Below are 24,196 nucleotides of genomic sequence, written 5' to 3'. Positions count from 1 at the left end.
CTGTGCTTCCCTTAGTGTGTAGAGTTTAAGACCTCTCTAGGCAGGGCTTGAGGGCGCTTGGTGTGATTTAGAGCAGGAAGCGTGCTGCATGATCGTTATGTCTTTCTCTGTAATCTACTTGTCAGCAGGCTTCAGTGAGCCGCATACCTGCTAATACACTTCCAACACCCAGGACTGTAAAAAGACACACTGCCTGGTGACGTTACATCACCACAGGCGGCCTCATCAGTTCACCCTCTGTGGCCTCACTGCAGCACCAGCATAGCCATCTTTCATGGGAACTGCTCCCATCCCGCTTGTGAAAAACAAAAGCTTGTGATCAAAATGTATGTTGTGCGCATCGGCTAAGTGAAAATACCAATAGCAGGTGTAGCAGCTTAATAACTCCCCCTCCCTCTCCTTCCACACTGACAGATTTTAAACAGCTGAGTACACAAGCCTATCTCTGCAGCTCTGATGAGCTTCCAGATCACATATTTACTTTTGATAACCTTTTCCGAGCCGCCTGCAGCATCCAGACTGTCCACAGACAATCAGAGGAAATCCACTAGAAGCTCCATGAGACAAGAAATAGGAAGCAATACAGGCCTCTGAGCTGGTGCTTCAAACGCTGCCACTAGACTGCAGCAAGTCTGTTTACTCCTCGTTTCCGTCCCGTTAGTGACAGACTGCCTGAGGGGCAAGCGTAGTCATAAATACTTTTCCACATGAGAGGCAAGGTGAGAAGAAACGTGATGGAAAGCTTTAAGAAAGAGATCACCGGTGACAGATAAAACTTGTTTGGGGTAATGTGAAAGCTCCGTCTGCAGCAGGACTTAATCAGAGCGGTTTGCTACCAATTAAGATTAAGGTGTTGCAAAGGTATGTCAAGCTTAAAATCTGAGTTTTACGTATATTATTTTATTTCGTTTTTATGGCTCTCTTTTTACCTGGTTAGTAACTAATGCCTAGCACATAGCCTTGTTCAGAGTTCTGGTTTAACATCAGCTGAAAGCACCACCTTTTCACCCTTACTTTTAATCTTTAGCATGCTCTAAGTGTGATACAGACAATCTATTCTGTTCATTCAAAGAATACATTATATGCAACCTTTTGAGCTGTGTCTAATTATTATCACATAAAGAAGCACTGCAGAAAAGGTACAGCCGTGCAACCTGACATGCACCTGACAAATGCCAACAATGACTCTGACTGGTTACAGCGTAGGGTTAACAGAAGATTCCAGTTACATCGTAAGTTACGATGCAAGTTACAGCATAAGTTCCAACTTCTGGTTACATTGTCAGACTGTCGGTGCTTTGTATGTTTGTTTGTTTTTTATTTATTTGCATTTCTTTCTACTCTGCTTTCATCCTCTTTCCTGTTCAAACCCACTTTTCAATCATCACCTGTCTCATCTACCTGTCATCACCGTCAGGCTGCGTGCTTTTGTTTTATGCACAACTTCGTGCAAGCACACCATATCCAAAATCCTTCATATTGCAAAAGCCAAACACCTAAGCAAAGGCAGTAACCTGAAATCCACTTCAGACCTGACTGTCATTTAACTGGATCAATTTTAAAGTTTGAGTGCTAATCTGCAGCTTTGTCATTAGACATTAAAATCCAGAACCCAGAGCCCTCTGAATGTAAAAATACATATATTCATGCATGAATTCACAAGATTTATGATTGCGCTCTTCCTAATGTCGGATCTGCCTCTGATTTATTTAAATATCCCACTGCTGAGTTTTTTTATTACCTTTTTCTCTTAGAATTTCTGATTGGCTTAAATGACTGAACAAGACATCGAACGCACCTTCTTTATGTGAACATGCACAGAGTTTGAAGTAGGAGGTTTAGGGTAACCAAAAACGTTATACCTGTTATCTCCAACTGGGTTTTTAGATTCTGTCAAACTAGCTAACACAAAGAAAGCCCTGCTATGCAGAACTTGCTTCATAGTACACCCTTCATGCCAGATGAACTTCAGTGCCATCTGATACTGTAAATCAGTAAAAAGGCTCAAAGTTAAGCCACACAAGGAATCTTTACACAGCTCCACACCAGAGTAAGAATAAATGCAGGACTTCGATGGGAGAACCTCTCTGCAGCTCTCAGGTTTGTCCTGTAACCAAAACCCCATAACACACAGTTCACAAGCTCCTCAGTCTTTCCAATCAACAGAACTTGGTCTGTGTTGCTTGTGAATGTACTTTGGCTTGTTCTATTTTAAAACCCAGACCCTGGTTAAAAACCCACCTAACCCAGCCCTCCCCAGCACGTCACCATGAATGGGATGAATCGGGAAGCCCAGTTTACAGTTTAGCTGGAAACATGGAAACGTTTCAGATGGCAACACATAAAAAAGAAATGTAGGAATATAAATTTATAGACAATTTAACTGCATCAGATTAAAAGGTTTACAAGCTGACAGAAGTCGTAAGGTTTATGTGCTCAACCGAGTTTTATTTATTGCGAAAAATCCATGCAGTCTGATTAGCGCTCCTTAAAGTGCTATCAACTTTTCATTAAAAAATATATTATAATAAAAAAAGACCCCACAATATTCTAATATTCTTATCTGTGGCCTCTTGTCGCTCAAATGATTTGTGTCTGGTATTCATGAAAGCATTTCCAAGGTCAAGGTATCCCCAGGTTTGTTTGACAAAGGAGAATAAATGACTGTACAGCGAGAGGGGAAAAAACAAAAAACCTGCATTAGTTTCACTCAGCCCCGAGGGAACATTACTAAAAATTACAACCTATATTGTGAATAACATGCACACAAAACATTGCCTAACTGAATGTAAGGGCCGTGTTTAACCAAGTCAGTTTCAGGTGGACGCCGTTTTCCTGGAAAACTTGAAACGTTAACGAAATATAATATGTTTACAGGAAATAAATGCTTGGGTGTGCTTCTTCTTTTTATCCTCTAAATGTGATATATGATAAGCTATATAAAAGGTGAGATCTTGTTTGTTTTTCTTACCTGAATGTGAAAATATTATTTCTCAATTTTAGAGTCAAACTAAACTAAAAATTACATTTTAAAATTCCTAACATTCCACTTTTTTGATGGGGTTTTATATTGGCATACCTCCACTTTGTTTGTTCTGATTCATCATGCTATGAGTCACAGCGATGTATTTAAAAACAAACTAAATGAATAGTCATAACGCTGACTCATGTTTGTGATGTAGTTAGAAACGCCAAGTAAAATATTAAAACGATCTATTATAGTCACACCAAAAAAAAAGTTTTCACCAAGAGTTAAAATTATATTTCCTTTTGTCTCATAAAAATATGTCAAGGTGTAAAGCGCAAATTCCATGCAATAAGATAAGTGTCAGACAGAACAAGATAAAGTTTAGTTATTCCAAAGTTGGAAAATTGCCTCTAAAATAAATTCGACATAACAAACTAGCCTATTATGTAGAAAGCCCCCAAAAATCTCTCAGTGACTTAAAAGCCCATTTAAAGCCCAAATAAATACAACAACTTAAGATAAATAAATATATACACCGCAAATTTAATGTAGAAAAGTAAATCATGATCTATTAGACCGAAATAATGCAAAACTATAGTGAAACCATAAGTGACATTCCATATTTTTTTCGTTTCTAGTAACAACACACCTGTTTTTCACTTTAAATGCATAAAAATAATGTGCAAATAGCGGAAATAACACTCTGCTTACACAGTGCAGTATTACATGTGCGATATTTACAGTAAAACACTGTTTTTCGGGTTAACAAAAATGACCCTTTTCCTCGTGTTTGAACACTAACGAAGCATGGAAAAACACAGTTTGCCCGTGTGTGTAGTAGCGTAGAGAGGCATTACTTACTTTCTGCGGTGGCGGGCCGTAGGCAGGACGAAAGACCCAGCATCAGACCCCAAAACAAGGTCAAGCGGCTCCTTTCCTTTCGAGACCTCATCCCCGAATGAGTGAATCACACTTTAAATCCAGTAAATAAATATGCTGTGGGAAGGAAACGTGGGGAAAACCCAGTCAGAGTTATCAAAACGCCTTTTAAGCTCCAGCCAGCACCTTTTAGCTGTTAGCCGGCTAATGGAGCTAATAGCTACTACAAACAGGCTAGCAGGATTGCACTCTCACGTTTCCTAACGGGAGTCCAGTCGTGCTCCAAAAAAAATAAAATTAAAAAAGCATATATAGAGAGCGATATCACCGATTTAGTCCCGAGGTCAGAAAATATGTATTCATAGTTATTCTTCTCTTGGATAGCGCCGCACTGGAGAATATAAGACCACTGTATCTAAACTAGCGGCGGGGATTCCTCTGTAATCCGCATCTTCACACTCCATATCTGGAGGAAAAACCGTTCACCGTCCCGCTGCTGTTGCTGGAGGATCCTCAGGAGGCAGAAAACGGGTCAAACCTCCCCTAAAATTGGGATGGACCGAGATGGACTGGGGGATACAGTAACATATTCCAGTTGTACAGTGCCCCGTTAAGTAAACGGCACGGCGTTTGTTTCGAAATATCCAGGATAAAATCTGGCTTCAGACCGCAGCCTCCTTCTTCTCCTCCTCCTCCTCCTCAGCCGCTCATCATGCACACACGCACCGCGTTGTTGTGGTAATTCACCTTCATACCAGCGGGCTAAAATGAATATTTGAGCTTTTTGCTGCGGTTGAGGTCAAATTCTTTGGTTTTCTAACGCCCTCGGTCGATAGATAAGTGAGCGGTTCGCGCAGTTACATGGAATAACTCACAGGTACGCACACACACACAGTCTCCTTCGGTCAGTCTGCAGTCTGCCGTTTTAGCCGTAAACACGGCGCCATGCGTACAGATCGTATATGCATCGTGTGATGAATCACTCCGCCTCGGTGAAAGAGGGCGTCGCTCTTACTGCAGCTTTGCCACCATGGAGAGCAGTTACCATAGTGACTGCTGTGGCGCTCATTGGGAGAAATCCTCAGTTTTTAACAGTTTCGAGCATCTTTGGTCGAATTAAGCGTAAAACTACATACACTGCACACCCTATCGGATTATTTTAAGTGCATAATATCCACACAAGGCGTGTTCGTTACGCTATCATTCTCATCAAACACGGCAGCATGGATATAGCATGGGAATAGCGGGTCTCTGAAGAAAAATGGCTTTACAGGGGGATGCAATTATTCGTTGGAGCTTCTATTTAAAAATCGGATGGAAAAATGTAAACAGAGTGAGACCTCTTGTCACCTCTCGGGGCACCGCCGTAGCGACTACCTTTACGATGATGAGGTATGAAGGAAATCAGGGATACTGATCCAGGATCAGGATTGTTTTCCGCTCAAAAAACACAGTGGAGGGCCAGCTATACAATGACCGTGTCTGTCTGCACGATTGCAGGGGTGTAGTTGTAAAGGGGGTGCGCAAAAGTGCACCCCCCCTTTTTTTTAACAGTGGCGTGCCAACAATTTGTGACCAAGCAGTGCAATATGACACAAATGTAATAATTTACAGAAACGGTATCTTACCAAAGGCTGGACTCGGACTGCAAATATGATACTTGTTAACTGGCTTATAAATTTTGCATCCGTTTTCCCATGTTCCCTAGGATGCAACAAAAGATAAGCTCATAAAGTGCTTAGCCTGCTAAAAGATTTCTAAATCTACCACTTTAAGTTTGCACCTTAAAGAGGATTTCCATTTACAGTGAACACAGCATGCTGTTTCTGTGGTCTTCACTTGACCCTCATTAAGAATCAAATTATCACAAGGGAAGAAAACATACACTTTTTTCTGCCATGTTCTTACTGCCATTGGTACCCAAAGGAAATAATATTTGTGTTCCAAAAAAACCCCACAGAGTTCAAGCTGTTTATTCTGAAAAGGTTGTGTCGTGTTCCAGAAATGTTAATTACTGGTTATACTGTTAGCAGTTACTTGTAAATACACAAGGGGAAGCAAGGGTTCAAATACACAGAAAAAAAATACTAACCTGGTCACGGTAGGGAAAACAAATCCACCTGTGTATCTTTAGCTGTATAGACCAATTTTTCCACATATCTATGAATGCTATCTGTCTTTTCCTATAGGATGATAACCTATGTAAACATAAGTGTTACTAGATAGCGATATGGTGCTCAGGTATTTAGTGTTTAGTGTTTTACAATAATAATAATACAATAATAATATTGTTTTGTTTTTTGTTTTGTTTTTTTTGTTTTTTTACAACAATTAAAATCCCTAAATTGACTTGATCTTACTTAGCATACCTAATACCAATTATTCACTAAAATGCTAAAAACAAGAGATGGAAAAAGTTGAAATTTGTGGAAAATTAACCTCTAAAACCAATAGTGATAAATAACAAAGTACTTTGTTACTGTATATAAATAGAAATTCAGATATCTATTTTTCTGACAGTTTTTTTTTTTACTCTTACTCAACACATTTTAACACAAATATCCAGACTCTCTACTTCTTATATTTTCTAAACTGGCTTTTTACTTTAGACTTATGACATTTCAGGGGAATCATTATTTCCTCTCACCTCACACCTTGAAATACCAAATTCACTTAAACCTAAATAGAGGGAAGGTGAGTGTATGCATCACTGATGTTTATTACGTCCAAAGAGATAGGCGAAAGAAAAAACAACCAAACAAAATAGCACACCAGAAAAGGACTGAGCATAAAGGCAGTGACATGTTTTTTTTAAGTGGTAGGTAATTTAAAATGCAACATTTCTACCAGCTCAACAAATATTGGCATTCACATAGCTGTTTCTGTGCAGTTTGTCACAAAATCTGTCTGCTAGCTAGTGCTGCAACTGCCACATTTCTCAGGGAGAGTGAGAATGAGAGGTAGCATCACTCAGAGGTAGAGAAAGATGTATGAAAGACAAGACAAGAGAGGAAGAAGAGAGGTTATTTTAAAAATTTAAGGACTGCTCAGTGACATTTGATGAACTGGAAATTTAAAGGTTATATCATGTGATGTTCTTGTTAATTTGAGCATTTGTTTAAAATACAACTTTATATCTCAAGTTATGTTTCCTTTTTTTTCATATTGTGAAACACCCTGCTAAACAAAATGAAGTGTACTAATGTTATTATTCAGAGGTTGCATGAAAATGCTGGCCAGTTTAGTGCAGGCTTCACTGGTTGGTTTACAATACCACAATGAAGTTTGTGCAGGGCAGTTGTGTTGTTCAAAGTCAGTGTGATATCACATCAAGGGTAGCACACAAATTCAAGCTGATGATGCTGATCAGATTCACTTGTGGTTTATACTAGCTCTATACTAGGTGTGTACTGATTATAATCAATTTCACTCTGTAACATTATGTTCTATGTAACAGATGTTCAAGTGAATTCATTAAAATTAGAATTAAAGTTGAGGTTTCTCTTATATCACTATTGTTTAATTATGATATTAATATGACTTGGCTTGGGGGGAAAAACGAAAACAAATTTCAGACCTGTCCTTTTTCACACTTACTTGAATAAAGAATCAGTATTTCAGCTTTTATCAGAGTATTTTTTTTAACACAATTATGTTTTGTTTAGTTTTTTTTAATAGTACAGATACTTATCTGTACTTTCACTTAAATGCCTAAAAGGTATCATGCTGTCATGGCTTGTGGAGACTGTTGTAGCATCTCCTGCAACAACAAAGGAATGAAAAGATACTGAAATGCTGCCACCTTGAGGGGAACAGACGTAACTGAGTGTGGGACAAAAAAGACTGAATGGAAAATTTTATACCGCTTTTTAAAAAAAAAAAAAACAAACAAAAAGAACCCGACATATTCCTCTTGAAGTTATAGGTAACATGTGCCTTTTTTTACATGCCACATGGAAGCTGTGATCCTTATAATCCTTTCCTTGGACAACATATTGATCTCTATTTGAAAAAGCAGCATAACTAAGAGGAAAAATGTAGACAGGTGACAAGAAGAAGAAAAACTAGCAAACAGTGTATTAGTAAAGTAGCATATAATTGTTTTTCAGATCAATTTCATACAGTTTAGGGACCTCCGGTGGCCTCTGCATGGGGGCATTGGCACCCTGAAAGCGACCACTCCCATCAGGACTTTGTACTGATATGAACAGATTAATCCCTGCGAGGGACAAATGATAAAAGAGCCACCTGATTTGTTCTGCAACTTTGTTATACTGTAGCCCTATGAGCTGAGTACAGGAAAGCCGAACAGGTTTCTAAAACAACCCATTAATGAAACTGACTTTTACTTACATTTGATTCTCAGACAGATACAACTGCTGTGATCTTTTGAGGTCTAAGGCCCAGCCAGAGGAAGTGGAGGGCCAGCAGCTTGTGACGCTGTGAGAGAAGCAGACAGTAAACAAAACCATCCATAGAAGAGCCTCTGACAGTTTTGATTATCCCTGTAATTACAGGCCGCTTTCATCACTTCAAGAGCAGAGCACAGAAGCATTATTTGAAAGCCACGCATTACCTCAGCTCTGGCAGACAGCACTCAGCATCCGTCACAATCCAACAATTAGCACTGAGGAGAAAAAAAAATTCACATTAAAAATGAAGTGAATATCAGTGGCCACCCAAGAGTCCAAATACAGTGAGTCACCCTCTAACAAGTGCTCACTGTACCAACATGACCCCCTGTGCCAGAGAATGTTGTGCCTGTCCACTTGCATTTGTTAAGTCCCTATTAAAGTCCCCATGAAGGCAGCCGGCGGGCCCACCTACCTCAACTGTCCCGGTGGAATCCATTCTCGCACTTCACTCATGTGGAAATAAGCCTGTTTACCACCAACGGGTCACACATGCTAATGAGCGTCTGTTTGTTTTCCACTGTGCTCATGCAGGAGGAAGGGAATTTAGGGGGGAAATAATAGATGATATGCAGACAACAGCCTGGGTGGCTTTGCAGCACTAATGATGAAAAACGTACAACAGAGAATTAATGGAAATGAAATCAGAACAGGAAATGCGGTGTGACATTTTGATGAGTCTGGGCCTGAGGTACAGAATGGCGTCTGGCCCCATGTGAAAGTAGTAGCTGCAGGTTAGGCACCTTTGACTGCGTGTGTGACAAATAAGTTGTAATATACTGTGCAGAATTATATACTTGTATGCACAATGGAATACACTAATGAGCCAGTGCATTTTTATTGTGGGTAGATATTGTAAACCCTCACAGGCAAACACCCACACACTCTCTGGGAACCACAGCGCCAGCATACTGTACGTCATATAGCCTCAAAGGGATGGACAGTAAGAATCAAGAAGAAAGCTCTGTGAAAAAATATTTGCCCCATTGCTGATTTCTTTCTTTCGTTCTTTAGGTCAGTGTTCATGATTTTGCAGTAAGAAAGAGGCTGAAAAAAAATGGCTTCCATAAAAAAGGTCCAAGGCAAACCCCACAGCTGACCAAAACAACACAAAGATTCGTCTCTCACTGGACAAAAACATCTTGATGATCCCCATGACTTTTGGGAAAATATTCCGACAATATTCAGACTGACAAGCTCTATTATATCTGGCTAAACTAACACAGGATGTCATAAGTGGTAGTGTGATGGTCTGGGGTTGCTTTGCTGTTTCATGACCTGGATGACTTACCATAATTGATGGAATCAGGAATTCTGCTCTCTGCCAGAAAATCCTAAATGAGAATGTCCGGCCATCAGTTCATGCCCTGAAGCTCAAGCGGGGTTGGGTTAAGAAGCAGGATAATGATCAGAAAGACACCAGCAAGTCCACCTCTGAAGGCTTTAAAAAAACCCAAAATGAAGGTTTTGGAGTGGCCCAGTAAAAGTCTGGAGTTGAGGCTTTCACATGAGCACATGATCCGGAAAACTCACCAATATGGCTGAATTAAAACAATTCTGCAAAGAAGAGTGGGACAGAAGTCCTCCACGGCGATGTGAAAGACTGATTTTTAGTTATCGTAAATGCTGACTGCAGTTCTTGCTTCCCAGGGTGGCACAACCAGTGATTGGGTTTAGGAGGCAGTGACTTTTTTACACAGGGCCAGGAAGGTATGGATTGCTTTCCCCCCCTAAATTATTGAAATAGTTATTTTAAAACAGCACTTTGTATTTACTTGAGTCATCTTTGTCTAATTTTAAAACAGGAAGGCAGAAACTACTTTTCACTGTATACTGTAGAGGTGGGGACATTGTCTTGCACAATGTGTGATATTTTCCTCATTCTACTACTCAAACTCAACACCTACATGTAATCTTTCACTGAGCTTTGTTTATTACTTACAAATTACCACATTGTCATCCTTTCTTTAGTTAAGACATGTTTCAAAAGATCTTTTTTTTCATTTGACCTTAAAAAAAGTCACCCATGCTTTCATCTCGTCAAATTTGGGCTCTAATAATTCCCACTACTTTGGTCTGAGCCAAAGCAATCAATTATTTCTATGCAATCAATCAATAAGAATTACACACAGAGCAACCTGTTGTAATAAAACTACTATTTCAGCCGACTGTCTCTCTGGTATTCATCTTTGGTTTTCAGTAGTGATACTTCTAAAGATTAGCTACATGTTTATTGTGAGATTTATCTGTTAATGCTTGCAAACTACAGCTAATTAAAATGTAGGATATTATCTCAGTTTGTGTTATGGGAAGACAAATACTGTGCAGTCCCACCTGAACCAGGACACCTGCTCGCCCTAAACAACGTGGAGGTTTATTGAGCTGTACTCAAAGAAATGGGATTACCTTGAGGTACATGCCTCACTTCCCATTCATACATTTTGCATTGAAACTTCAACAACAAAAAGTTTAAAAAAAACCCCTCTTTCGTTGTTTGTTTTTTGAAGGAGTTTAGATTTTTATGCAACTTGTTTAAAGAATGCTACTCGAGATGATCAGAGCATGAGAAGTGCACAGGCATTAGTCCCAGAAGCATATAGTATTATACAAAGACAATGCAGCAAAAAATCAGAACTTACTTGAAACACTTATGCCTCTCCTAAAGTTCTGGTACCCACTGAAGCTGACTCAGAGAAAACTGTGAAGACAGGTGGGTTTTGAAGAGGTTTTGTCATTTGCCTTTTGGACTTTGGTCCACTCACTCCTGGTCTTCTTTCTGTCCTGAATAATTTCCTTCTGTGTGTCCTTTTTCACAGCTTGGCTTACTCGTGTCCTGCTTATGATGTTAAAGCTTGTGATATCCTTTTTTCCTCTGTCACCCTCACCTGTTAAATCTGTGCTGGAGCAGATGGATAGTTTGAAAGTGGCTTAGCATCCCGTGAATAGAAACATTATGCAGCAGCACTGTCACTTGGACACCTTTGTGTGACGGAGCAGTATCTCGGGAAGCAGCTGCAAGGATGTCTCAGGGGTATTTCATCATCAGCAGTGTCCTCATGCATAAACAAAGTCACAAGCCTTGGAGTTTCAGGTTGTAGTTCAAGGGATTTTCCGATCAGTATTTTTGACCTTGGTTTATGATTTCTCTCTCATTGGTAATATTAGAATTAAGAAAATCTGTTGTTATTCTCATTGAAACATTTATGGGGACTGTTTTTCTTATGTGTTGCAGCAATGTAAAACACAACTGATTGCATTTGGTCTCTTCCTGAAACTAAAATAAGAAATCATTATTTATACCTTTTGGTTGCTCCCAAACTGATCACTTCATCTCTTGTCTTGTTTGTATGTTTTAACAAAGTATAACAAAGGAATTATTTTATTTTATATTAAGCTCATTTCATTCTGGAGGAAAGGTGATGAAGCAAAGGATACCTGTAAGTATTCTGCCCAATCCCAAAGTCCATGATTGTGGATGTTAAGGTGCTTTCCTGGTAAATAAGTAAGTAAGGACTTTTAGGTTTTCCCCACTGTCAAATTATAGAGTGAAAGCTAGTGTGCAATGAGTTGCCGTGTTAGAGGATTGTGCATAAGGATAGGGTGAGATGGAGGCAGATGATCTGCTGCGGCAACCCTTATTGGAAGAAGCTGAAAGAAGAAGAAAAAAGGTGGCTATTAATATTTTGAGCCCTTTTGGGGTATTTTCTATATGCATGCATTCCTGGAAACTATAGATTTATCCACTGTTAATATAGGGAAAGACCATAAAAAGGTATTAAATATATCTCTAGAAGGAGAATCTGCATATTACAAGAAAAAAGTCTTTATATAAAACTGCAAACACATGCACCTGTTTGTTTTAAAATTAACCAGCTTCTAGTGGCTGTATGAGCACGTAAAATGCATGTTGGTTTAGTCATTCTTAGATATGTTGAAAGTGTCGCCCTTAGAAACCTAAAGTAAAGAGGGTTTTTTTTAACATTGAGCATGTGATGTATTTAAATTGTATATTGGACATAGACACCTTGATGCCACCCAAAAATTTCAGTAAATCCTTCTATTAAAATATTCCTCTTGTTGCTTTAAATTGGATGTCATGAACACAGTCTGTGTTTCACTTTTATCAAGAACACCACACACCTGAGGAACTTGTAGTAACAACATGTATATAGGCTTACCCTACCTCCCTAACATGAATATTATGTTGTATCCAGTAAGATTTTAAACTAGCTAGAGTCCATAAATTTATCAGGAAAGTTTTTTCTGAGATCATATATCAATGGACTTAAAGCAGAGGTCTCAAACTTGCAGCCTGTATATTGACGTGAAGAAATATATAGCAATTTGGCACTTCAAGTTACCTTTTTAAGGAGGATTTGTTCGCTGCTGAGTGCAATGCTGAAGTAAGTTCTTTAAAAAGCAAAAATATGAGCACAGTACAAACACGTTGAGGGATTGGCCTTGTTAGTTCAGTGAGAGTTATTTGTAAAGAAAACAATTTTCACTAGTAGTCAAAAACCAATGTGTACACACATGTCTGCATTTTTTTGTTAAATAAGAACAAAATTATAGCATAAGTGCTGCCACGTGTCTGACCAGAAAGAGAGTGAATGGAAAAAATTGCATTCACGTTTACAGTTTTGTCTTGTTATACAAGATTTGAAATTTAAAAAATCACAAAACAACCCCCAAAACAAAACACTACACACAGAACAGATCCAACACGGAAGCGAAATGTACGTGGCAATAACTTATTACAAAGGGTGAAACCGTGAAAACACTAGTGCGAAGAGAGAGAAAACAGGATTAGTACAAATATTTAGCGAGAGCAACCCCCCCAAAACAAAACACGCGGCATTATTTTTTGTACTCCGTGAACACTAAAGTGGACCCCCAATGAGATGAAAGTGCCAGCAGTGCCCCACGGCTCACTTAAGTTTGAGACCTCTCATTTAAAGGGCTCTGTACAGCTGGACTTCTTTTTGGAAATCAGAGTTTCCCCTCTGGTGGACAATATATAGATTGCAGGCTGACGGCTTTAAAATTCAGGCCTGGTCTACCCGCATCTGTTACATGGAGTCATGCAGTACAATTCGTTATCTAACCCAAACTAATTTAATTTGAATACGTAATCCTTGTCAAACTAAATGAAAAACTAAACAATGGATTCAAAATATGCAAAATGAAACACTTTTTTTGAAGATACAACTTGAGATATAAGCTTAATGTCATCTTACAATGACAGCTTTTCTTTATGGAAACATATTTTATAGTAGATGATTAAAACCTCCAAGTGTACTAGAAATGTTTAAATACCCTAAAGAAAAACTCAGCAACTTCTTATTTTTTCTCGGCAGAAAAAAATAAAAGACAAAAAAACATCTTCAAAGCATGCTAACATGCCATCTTTCACCATTTTTCCATTTGGGCAATTAAATTTTCCTGTTTGGCACACATGTGTTAATTGTTGAGAACTTTTGCTACAATATTACATAATTTGGGTCTTGATCCGGTTTTTTGACCACCCACTGTAGATCAAAGGAAAAAGAGTTTCCAAGGCAGTGTGAAGCAGCTGACCCAAGTACAAAGGTTCCAATAATTAACATGGTGCCTCAGCTGATGGTGCATTAGTCACGAAGACCCGAAAATTACATAATGTGTCAGGTGGACAGCCTCACAAAGTGAAAAGTATAGACCACCACTGTGAAGACTGAGGACTGGGTATACTTACTGGAATAAAATTTGAATCCCAAGAAACCTTTGGCTGTCTGATAGGAAGCCAAAAACTGCAGACATATTTAAGCAAGAAGAAATTAATATCTGATTTTATGTGGGTTTTAGAGGTTTTTGTTTATGTTTTTAAGCACTTTTGGCTAAGGCTTACTAAAGTTATGCAAGTGATTTTACAAAATACACTCACTGGCCACTTCATTAGGTGCACATACATTTGCCTTTACAACTGCCTTCATTCTTTATGGCATAGGTTCAACAATGTGCTGAAAACAATCCTCTGATATTTTGGTCCATAATGACATGATGCCAGATTTATCAGCTGCACGTACATAATGTGAATCTCTTGTTCCAACACATCCCAAATGTATTCTATTGAATTAAGATCTCATCATGTTCAAGAAACCAGTTTAACAGGATTTAAGGATTTGTGATATGGCACATTATTCTGCAGAAAGTAACTATCAGATGATGAGCAAACTGTGGGCACAATGGTCAGCAACAATACTCAGGTAGGTTTTGCCATTTGTTCATTTGTTACCAAAGTGTGCCAGGAAAATCTCCCACACCATTACACCATCAGCAGCCTGAACTGTTAATACAAACCAGTATGGAGCCATGCTTTCATGTTGCTTACACCAAATTCTGACCCTATTATCTAAATGTCACGGCAGAAACTGAGATACAACAGGGAACTTGTTTCAAATCTTCTGTTTTCCAGTTTTGGTATGCCACTGACAGTTATAGCCTCAGTTTCCTGTTCTTACACAACTGGAATGGCACCCAGTGTGGTCTTCTGCTGTTTTAAGGTTTAATGTGATGTGCATTCAGATCTGGTTTTGTTGTATATTAGTTTAGCTTTCAGCCATAAATCAGCAACACTACAACAAACGTACTTGCTCAGGTTTTTGGTTTATTGACGTTAATTATTTCTTGGATAGCCTGTGTGGCAGACAGACCCAGAACGAAAATCTATGCGGAACCTTTTGTCATGAGCGGGTCTGGCTGACCGCTGCGGTGCAACCGGATGTAGCTGAACGAGAGATCCGGTTGCAGGGAGCTCGGAAGCTAACGTCGAGCAGAGAGTCAAAATCGTAACATTTTGAGAATTTTCCACGCTGTACTTTGATAACGCCAAAGAACAGAGATGATTAAAGCCATATTAATTTTTAACAACCACGGGAAGCCGCGGCTGATCAGATTCTATCAGTATTTTGTGAGTATTGTAGCAAATACTGCTGAAACAATTTGTTTACCTTACAGTCTGTATTTGATTAGCGTTTGTGACCTTTCGTGTAATGAGCAGCACCACATATATTTCAGAGATCCTGACATATTATGAGATATTTTCCTGTAGCCAAGTAAAACTATTAGCGGATCACGTGAGCAAGAAAGGGAACAAACTTGGAGCTCAGTCACTCTTCAGTTTTACTTCCTTTCTATTAAAATAGACCTCTCTCTATATAAAAGTATATAGGCGTTATATAATGAAGGAGCAGCTATCTGTGAAGATAAATCCACTTAAATCGTACATATGTATGTATTAGCCGGACTATCTGTCCTGAAATCACTGACTTTGCTTCATCCTTGTCTGTTTAATTACATAACATACAACATAAATAAATGGTTTTACCAGGAGAACTCTTTTATCATAGTTATCAAAACTCATTTAAAAATGGCGGCTGTGCTTCAGTGACTGCAGATTTGTCTGTAAGTAGGTTTATTTAATTTGTTTACTGTATAATAGAAATCAAGTAGACTTGCCTCTAAAACATATGATGTGGGTTTATATCATCTTATATATTTTTATTTATAAATATAAAAATTATGACAGTATGGAGTGTACTTTAGTCATGGGAAAGGAATTAGGATTTTATTATGCCCAGTGTATACAAGTCATTGCTTATTTATCTGGTGTCATTTACCCTAACATCATTTTGCTAATATGTGCTAATAGCACAAAAAATAATATCTTAAACACACGATGTAGACTAAAGGCAACAGGTGTATATGTGTGTAAGCAGTGTGTAGGATGTAAGCTATACACTTAGAGGGATCTTTCCGTATCTACAGTTTGTATTCCATTCAAGTGTTTCTTGGATGCAAAGTGGTTTTAAAGAAAGTAACCAATTAACTCTAAGTAGGCTTGCATGCAAATTTTATATAAAGTCAGCAAGCACAAGGCTTAGGTGATTTGTCTTAGGTTCATATTCCTATTTTAAGGTTCATAATTCAATTAAAATGTATCTATATAATGACAATTTACAGCATCAGGCAGCTCAAGACACTTCATACTGCAAGGTAAAGACCCCAACGTTAAGACAATTCCTATTAGTAAGCGCTTGGCAACACTGGGAAGAGGGCGATCACTTTTAACATTTAAATGACATCAAAGTTGCTGACAGCTGCAGGGAACACGAGGAATAAAGTTACTCCTCATGATCTATTTACTTACTGATGTACATAAGAGAATGAACCTCAGTGAGCTATCAGGTTACTGAGGTTCACAGGCTTTTCCTGGAGTGATGACATTATTTTAGAGAAAATTGATTAGTCAGTGTGAGGTAGTTTTGTGTGTGTTCATGAGTTATTACAAAGTGAGCCACCTTCCTATCAGGTTTTAACCCCACAGCTGTCACAAAACCCCACAGGGGTTAAAACCTGAAGTTACCTGGCTAAATCCCTAATCCTTCCATGAAGTGTAGGCCTCTGCTCCACTCTTTAAACCAACTGATGGCATCTCTAAATAGTCATGTGCATTTTTTTTCTCCATTATTTTATATTGATAAAACTTATTGTATAGGACAGCAAATATATCAAATCTGTGATGGAGCAATATTGGCTAACCGATATATTGTTCAGGTCCTACTGTAGAGGTTTTACTTCTTAACGCGGTTAAAAATAAGTAAAAGTCTAAGTAATGCGTTATTGGCAAATATATTTAGACTTTTTAAAATTAATTTCTATTTATTTATTTTGACAATTATGGAGTTAATGGAGTTTGTAACGTATTTGCTTGCAGGCGGAGGACATGCAGCAGCAGATCATTCGGGAGACTTTTCATTTGGTATCTAAAAGAGATGACAACGTCTGCAACTTCTTGGAGGGTGGAAGGTAAGTCAGGTGTTCTTTTATGCAATTCTGTTTGTATCACAGGTTACAATAAAACAAATCCTCTATATATGCATGTGTGTACTCTAAGTACAGCTATAAATGATAAGGTTGTTACTGCTTAGCTAGGCACAGCTGTCACAAAAGCTGGTTTAATAGATCTCTGTCAGAGTGTCTTGATACATGCTCACCTGGGATCTCTGTCAGAGGCAGAGAGGCACACTTGTTGTTTGACTAGTTGTGTGTTGTCACATTTTAATTCGACAAATACTAACTGTTGTAAATCCTGAGCCAGGTTTGGGCATTCTGACATTACTTTACAGCAGCTGTGGATGCAGTGGTCTAGCTTTAACCACTAGATGGAGACAAATATTCAAAAGTCTCCATCATATCTTTCAAGTGAATTAACAGAAAACAAGTTTAGTCTATTTCAGAATGAAGCTACTCCTGAATGCCTTTTGAAGTTGTTCTTTTTTTAATCTCCTTTCAGTCTCATTGGTGGCTCTGACTACAAGCTGATTTACCGACACTACGCCACTCTATACTTTGTTTTTTGTGTCGACTCATCGGAGAGCGAGCTCGGCATATTGGACCTGATCCAGGTCAGCTGCTCTTTTGTTGAATGGCTCTTTGGAAATATTTGACATGGAATCACACAACCACTACACCAGGCTTGTAAAGCAGACACTTGACCCTGGAGCAAAAAGTACAATTGCAGGGTGTCTACTGGTCCTTAAATACACAAATATCCATTAAAGGCCTTAGGAGTATTAACTCTCAAGCATTCAAACTATTCTAGTTACAAAAATGACCAGGTGGGATCATTCGTCAGTTTCTGTTTCTGTTTAGAATACATATGTTCTTTTCCTTATCTATAATATATATTCTAAAATATTCTAAAAAATTAATTCTGGTTTTCAGTCATAAGGGTAAGAGTTATCAGTGTTGAATACTGTGCCATGAGACTTGAGGTGGGTTCTGGCAGGTTTATAAGAGGTGCCAAATTTAACGAATTATCATTTTATCTTCACACGGACAATTTCCAGCTTAGGTGAAATGATGAATGATAGCTGTGAGTGTGTTATGTAAAACAATCTAGTAATGGATGGGAAGAAGTAAATATCGCTTTTCTTCACATTTAAACTATCAACACATGTGACTAATTGGTGTTTTATTGTGAAAATACTGACTGCAAGAAAGATGAAAGCAAATTAGTTGCGACTGTGTTTCAACCAGTTTGCTTCTTTGGTGAGTCAATCAGTGAAAACTCAGTCAAAAGCCTGAAAGAATAATATTGAAGATTTTTAAACCGAAATGACAAAGTCAAAACCTAAAACAACTTAGGCCAATAAAATAAATGCAATGTAACAAAACAGCTTGGACGGGTAAAAATTACACAAATAACAGATCTCACTTTAATAGAAAATTAAACAAACAAACAAAAAAGAAAAAGCCAAGAGAACACTGATTTAAAATCTTAATGTGTTCTTATCGCGTCCATTGTCACTGGTCTGTTAAATTAGTCACCTAGGTATGCAGTCTGCTTCTACAAACATTTGTGAAAAAATTTGTGAAAAAAGCTGCCAACTCTCTGCAGAGTCTGTCGCTGCAGACCTCCAAACTAAATGTGGCCTTCAGATTAACTCAAGAACAGTGCACAGGGAGCTTCAACGAATGGGTTTCTGTGTCTGAGCAGGTGCATATATGCCTTACATCACCAAGTGCAATGCAAAGCATTGGATGGAGTGGTGTAAAGACTAGACTAGACTGGACTAGAGCAGTGGAGGTGTGTTGTCTTTTGTGACAAATCATGCTTCTCTGTCTGGCAATGTGATAGATGAGTCTGGGTTTGGCGGTTTCCAGGAGAACGGTCCTTGTCTGACTGCACTTTGCCAAGTGTAAAGGTAGACACACGGGTGGGTGGGGGTGTTTATCATGCAGGGTTGTTTTTCAGGAGTTGGGCACGGCCTCTGAGTTCCAGTGAAACAAACTGTTAATCCTTTGGCATACCAAGATGTTTTGGACAATTCCATGCTCCTAACTTTGTGGGAACAGTTTGGGGATTGCCACTTCCTGTTCCAACATGACTGCACCTAATAGAACACCTCCGAGATTAGAGTGGAGACTGTGAGCCAGACCTTCTTGTCCAACATCAGCGTCTGACCTCACAAATGCACATGTGGAAAAATCGTCAAAAAGTCCCATAAACACACTCCTTAACCTTGTGGAAAGCCTCCCAGAAGAGTTGAAGCTGTTGTAGCTGCAAAGAATGGGCTGACATAAAATTAAACCCTATGGATTAAGAATGGGATTTCACTCAAGTTCATATGAATGTGAAGGCAGACAAATGAATACTTTTGGCAACAAGGTGTATGATACAAGAAAGAGCCTACTGAGTGAAATCTTACAAATAAATCCCTCTGTTATTATGCTTCTGTCAGCAGAGTTGAAACAGATGTGAGAGGTGAGAGGCACAGTTATTTGGATGACCTCAGCTAATGGATGAATCCAAACACTGTGTTGATCCAAACTGAATTCAAGCAGAAATGATTCGAGGAAATTCTTTCAGCATCTATTGCAAGCATGGATGCATTCCAGCAGCTAACAGAGAAACTTTTTTTTGCAGTGAGGTGTTTAGGATTATGCCACTTTTCAATCAGAACTGGTGTATCCACATTTTATCTTATCACTCAGATTACTGTTCCGTTCAGCCGAAAAGTGTTGAAGTTTGGGAATGCGTCTGTGAAAACACACTGTACAACACTCACTGTTCTCTGTGTTCTCAGTATTCTAAGATGCTGCTGCTTTAACAATAAATGGCTTAACATGATTGCGTTATTTTGTTTACATCCAAGATTAATGAACAAATTTGGACAATGTTTATAAACTGAACCATTTAAAAACAAATTCCTTTTACTGTATTTTAAACTGACATCAGTAAATTTTCACTTTTTTATGTCTTAAATTTCCTTTGGTGGTTGTGTTAAAGAAGTAACTTGTTAAAAAGAAAGCCTGTTATCTCAGATACAGGCTGTACAGACCTCTCAACAACATTACTACGCAAAGTGCTGATGCACTCACTTTGATTCGGGCTGACATCTGGCTTCACAGCTTTATTGTCCCTTTGGGAAATTTGGAAGTTGTTCTACATTTGGCCTGTGACCATCTTAACTGTATGTACTTAATCAGCACTCAGACAGTAATACAAATCTGTTATTGAAAATATTTCCCGTTTTGACCCCATTGTTCTCTTCACTGCAGGTGTTTGTGGAAACGTTGGATAAATGCTTCGAAAATGTCTGCGAACTAGACCTCATATTCCACATGGATAAGGTAAGTGGGGGATAGGGATGCATTTCTGTAGAGCTGCAAGTATTAGTTGAATAATTGCTCAATAAAACGAAATGTGTCAGTAAATGTTTTCAGCTTTGTGCGAATGTGGTTTCTGGCAGTTTTTTGGCAAAAAGAGCCGTCTCAATTTTCAAGAATTTTAAAGACAGTGATATAAAATGTTTAAAAAAAGCACTGGTCAGGCACAGCTTAGTGGGTCTGTCTTGTATTAAAAGCACAGAGTAAGAGTAGGCTTCCATATCGGAGCAACATACACTGGTGTTTCGAACTTGTGGGAAACTGTCCATAAATATTTGAATGTGACATTAACATGCTGCCATTACAGAATAAACGCTGTCTTGATATTGACGGTAAAGCTGTAGCAGAATAATTGTGTAGGAGCTGTATTCATGGACAGCTTTTTTCTTTTTACCCATTCAATGAAAAGGTTGAGATAAAAGGGAACTTTGTGTTTATGACTGCACTGTAGGCCTGACCCTCAGGTAATGTGCAGTCTATTAGTCTTAGCTGTGCAGCCAGATGCTTTTTTGGAACAGCCTCTTTACTTAACCTTTTCACCTCAGAAATTAATGATTGCATTTCAAATAATATATATCACAGTACATAATAAAGATTTTTAAAACTGTGTGCAGGGCTTCTTTAGAATTGAAGATGTGTGTATGTGCTTCAGGCTACATTTAAATCTGTTTTTCTCTTCTTCTGAGCCTAGCTAGATGTGTTGCTGGAAACTAATCAGACACATCCCCGGCCATCTTGATTGAATTTTCCCAGCAGGAAATGGATGTCATGTGGTGTTGTTAGGTTTGGCCTAAGGAATTTTCCCAAAGTGAAACCTGGAAGTATTTCTTCTTGAAAGAAAAACATGTTCTTGTACATCTCTGGAGGATAGACGCAACTAACCTACATGGCATTGTAAAAATGTCATTGATACTTACAGTCAGGGGTTTAAAAGAGGCTGACAGATTTGCAGTAGAAGACAGTTTTATGCTGCTGTAAGCATTTTGTGCCCACAGGAATTCAAACATCTGAAGGTTGTGATGGAAAGCTGCTTTGCTTTCCAACTAAACTGCATGCATTTCAGCATTGCTTAGTTTTAATTGCCGTGCTTTGCTCTTTCTGCAGGTCCATTACATTTTGCAGGAGGTGGTGATGGGAGGGATGGTGCTGGAGACTAACATGAATGAGATTGTAGCTCAGGTGGAGGTGCAGAACCGCATGGAGAAGTCAGAGGTCAGATCCGTTCTGTTAAAGGAGCGCACTTGAGGGTTATTGCATGTTTTAGCTTGAAAACAGAAACTCTTGTGAACCCCTAAAATTAATCCTTCATAATAACTTTGGTAATTGAACTTTAAGTAATAATGATTTACTGTTAGCATAGAATGAATTACAAGTAATTGATTTGCAAACCTTCTATAAACATTAATTGATGGTTCTTGTAAAGTTACACTTGCTGATTATGAAACTTTGTAAATGTTTAATGTAAACATGATTTAAATGGTTGTTTTAGAACCAAAACTGATGTTTATAATACTGGAATTTGTAAGTAGGCAAGTAGCGGTGTTGCATTGTTGTGAGAGTTGGCGTACTGTTTTGGTCACCATTCAGAAATTGTGGTTTAGTTGCAATATCTCTTGTCACAATGTGTTGGAAAATGATGCACCAAGGGCGTCTAAATGTGTGTGTTTATTTAACTAATTTTTAGAATAAGAGCACTGTGAGCACTCACTTGACTAAAGAGACTATTTGCACTGAGCGTCCACTCATAATACTAAGAAGTTAGTCTTACTGTAATATACGAAACCTCTTTTTCTGCAAACTCACCCTACATGATCAGGAGTTGTGCAACCAAAATTAGCACACGTGCATATCTTAAGCCCCTGAAGTATCTATATTAGACATTATGATCTTATCATGTTGCATCCAATTTTAGGTTAAAATGACTCATTTGTAGTGTTTTTGCACCTATAACACCTTATAAATAATTTTAATTTCACGACAATAACAATAATCGAATTTATATTAAAAAACCTGAATGTTGCCTGATGTGTTATGACATCATCGCATTGCTAACAGCCCACTACCAGCTGGCTAAAATCCTACACCAGATGGCACGGGTATGTACAAGTAGACAGAAATATAACTCCTATACAAGGTAAGATTACGTCTGCTTTAAGATTAGCTTTTCAGATTAAGATGACCTTACTTTAAAAATGCTTCATGTAAAGGTGCACCACAAATAAAACTACTGTAAACAAAAGGAGATTTTACACAGCACACTTGCAGCGATTTGTATTTCCTTGGGTATTGAGCAAATCGTCTCACCGAGCCAAAACAGGACCGTAGCAGTTCAGTTAGACTTTGAAATGGTCAAGAATAGCCCTTTATTGTCATTGTACATGTACACGAAATTATGGGAATCAAAGCGTGAACACAGTGTCAGTCTGACTGAATGAGGTTAATGAGGTTCTCATTCAGTCACATGATCCTTTCATAGTAAAGTCTATATACACAACATGTGTAACTTAACACTGTTGCAGTTTTACTACAGGATTTCCCCCCGCAGATGCTTAGACTTGTGCCATTACAGCAGTATTAAAGATGAAACGTGATGATTCCACACACGAAGCCTTTAAAGGTGTTTTCTGTGCCATGTTTCTCTGGGCAGGGAGGTCTGTCAGCGGCTCCAGCTCGTGCTGTCTCTGCTGTGAAGAACATGAACCTGCCCGAGATTCCCCGCAACATCAACATTGGAGACATCAATATCAAAGTGCCGAGCCTCTCCCCATTCTGAACAGCTTTCCCGCTGAGCTCTGCGGGGCTGGTGCACTACTGATATAGTCCTTCTCCACCCAGCTCTCTGGTCAAAACTGAGAACATTGTTTTGTTTATTTTTAATAAATGTACCACAAAACCACATAAGTTTACTTTCACCTTTATTCCTGTATGTATGGGAGGTAAACTGTAAGTGATATTTGATGTCTGTTGTATCCATGTTACAGATTATTTGAAGGATTTGCACAATGATATAAGGTTTGATTCTAGAAAGCATTACGCGTGCTGTTATTATATATGTACTATTGTTTGTGGGGATTTTGGGGCCACCCGATTTACCTTCCTTTTCTAAAGGATAAATAAATGATGTCTTAGCCATGTGTATTTTTCTACACAGCTCTCCCAAATCTGTTTTCAAAGCATTCCCTCCTTTCTGGATTGAGTTTCTGGACTACATTCAGTTCACTGAAATATGATCTTAGGCTTCTGTTTCTGGCAAACTTATTGGTTCTTGCCACTTATCCAATTTCTCTTGTTTTTATTGTCCATCTCCTTTATATATTTTCCCCCTGATGTCTTTGCGATTTGTGACTAATGGTGTCATTCTCCAGGGTGCAGAACATGCAAATGATGTTTGGTTATGCCCAAATTTTTAATGTGCTACTGCAAGATCTTGCCAAAATCTGTTAGGAGAGACAGCAGAGTGCAATGACTATAACCATTTTTGGATCATTGAAATGTTTGTATAAAGTATATTTGTGTCTCTTTGGCTGTATTTAGTGGTCAGGTATGTTCAAATTAAGACTTTTATTATGAAATCCTTTTTAGGAAGGAAATGTGTCCTGGTGTCAAAGACCTTTCTTGCGAAGGTAAATTAAATGAATGAAAATTGAAATCCCTGTGGCTGTGCTTTATTCGGTTTGCATATAACAAACCTTGAGTTTTTCGTGGATATTAGCAGGTAACAGAAAGC

The 24,196-nt window shown here is 38.4% G+C and overlaps 2 protein-coding genes across 4 annotated transcripts in view; one reads left to right on the top strand and one right to left on the bottom strand.

Moving 5' to 3' along the window:
* LOC309720403 (insulin-like growth factor 1 receptor) overlaps positions 1 to 4,844 on the bottom strand; it is a 60,650-nt gene extending 55,806 nt beyond the window's left edge. The window contains exons 1-2 of one of the 3 annotated variants that reach the window (XM_082557310.1): positions 4,723 to 4,844; positions 3,830 to 3,964 (exon numbers count right to left, since the gene is read on the bottom strand). In XM_082557310.1, the coding sequence (XP_082413436.1) occupies positions 3,830 to 3,920 (91 nt within the window). In that variant the 5' untranslated portion in view covers positions 3,921 to 3,964; positions 4,723 to 4,844. Of the gene's footprint in view, positions 1 to 3,829 lie in introns of all 3 variants that reach the window. The other 2 variants (XM_082557311.1, XM_082557309.1) reach the window with 2 other exon arrangements.
* A 10,165-nt stretch (positions 4,845 to 15,009) lies between these two features.
* Positions 15,010 to 24,118, top strand: ap3s2 (adaptor related protein complex 3 subunit sigma 2). The gene is made up of 6 exons (XM_082533914.1): positions 15,010 to 15,205; positions 17,012 to 17,103; positions 17,591 to 17,702; positions 20,362 to 20,433; positions 21,574 to 21,681; positions 23,117 to 24,118. Exons 1-6 carry the CDS (start codon positions 15,137 to 15,139, stop codon positions 23,240 to 23,242), a joined length of 579 nt encoding a protein of 192 aa, XP_082390040.1. The 5' UTR covers positions 15,010 to 15,136; the 3' UTR covers positions 23,243 to 24,118.
* The last annotated feature ends 78 nt before the right edge of the window (positions 24,119 to 24,196 follow it).

Source organism: Aulonocara stuartgranti, assembly GCF_965226115.1.
Source record: "Aulonocara stuartgranti genome assembly, chromosome: 1".
Taxonomy (NCBI): domain Eukaryota; kingdom Metazoa; phylum Chordata; class Actinopteri; order Cichliformes; family Cichlidae; genus Aulonocara; species Aulonocara stuartgranti.
Note: the sequence above shows the minus strand (reverse complement) of the source record. Positions and strands in the feature narration are given on the sequence as shown.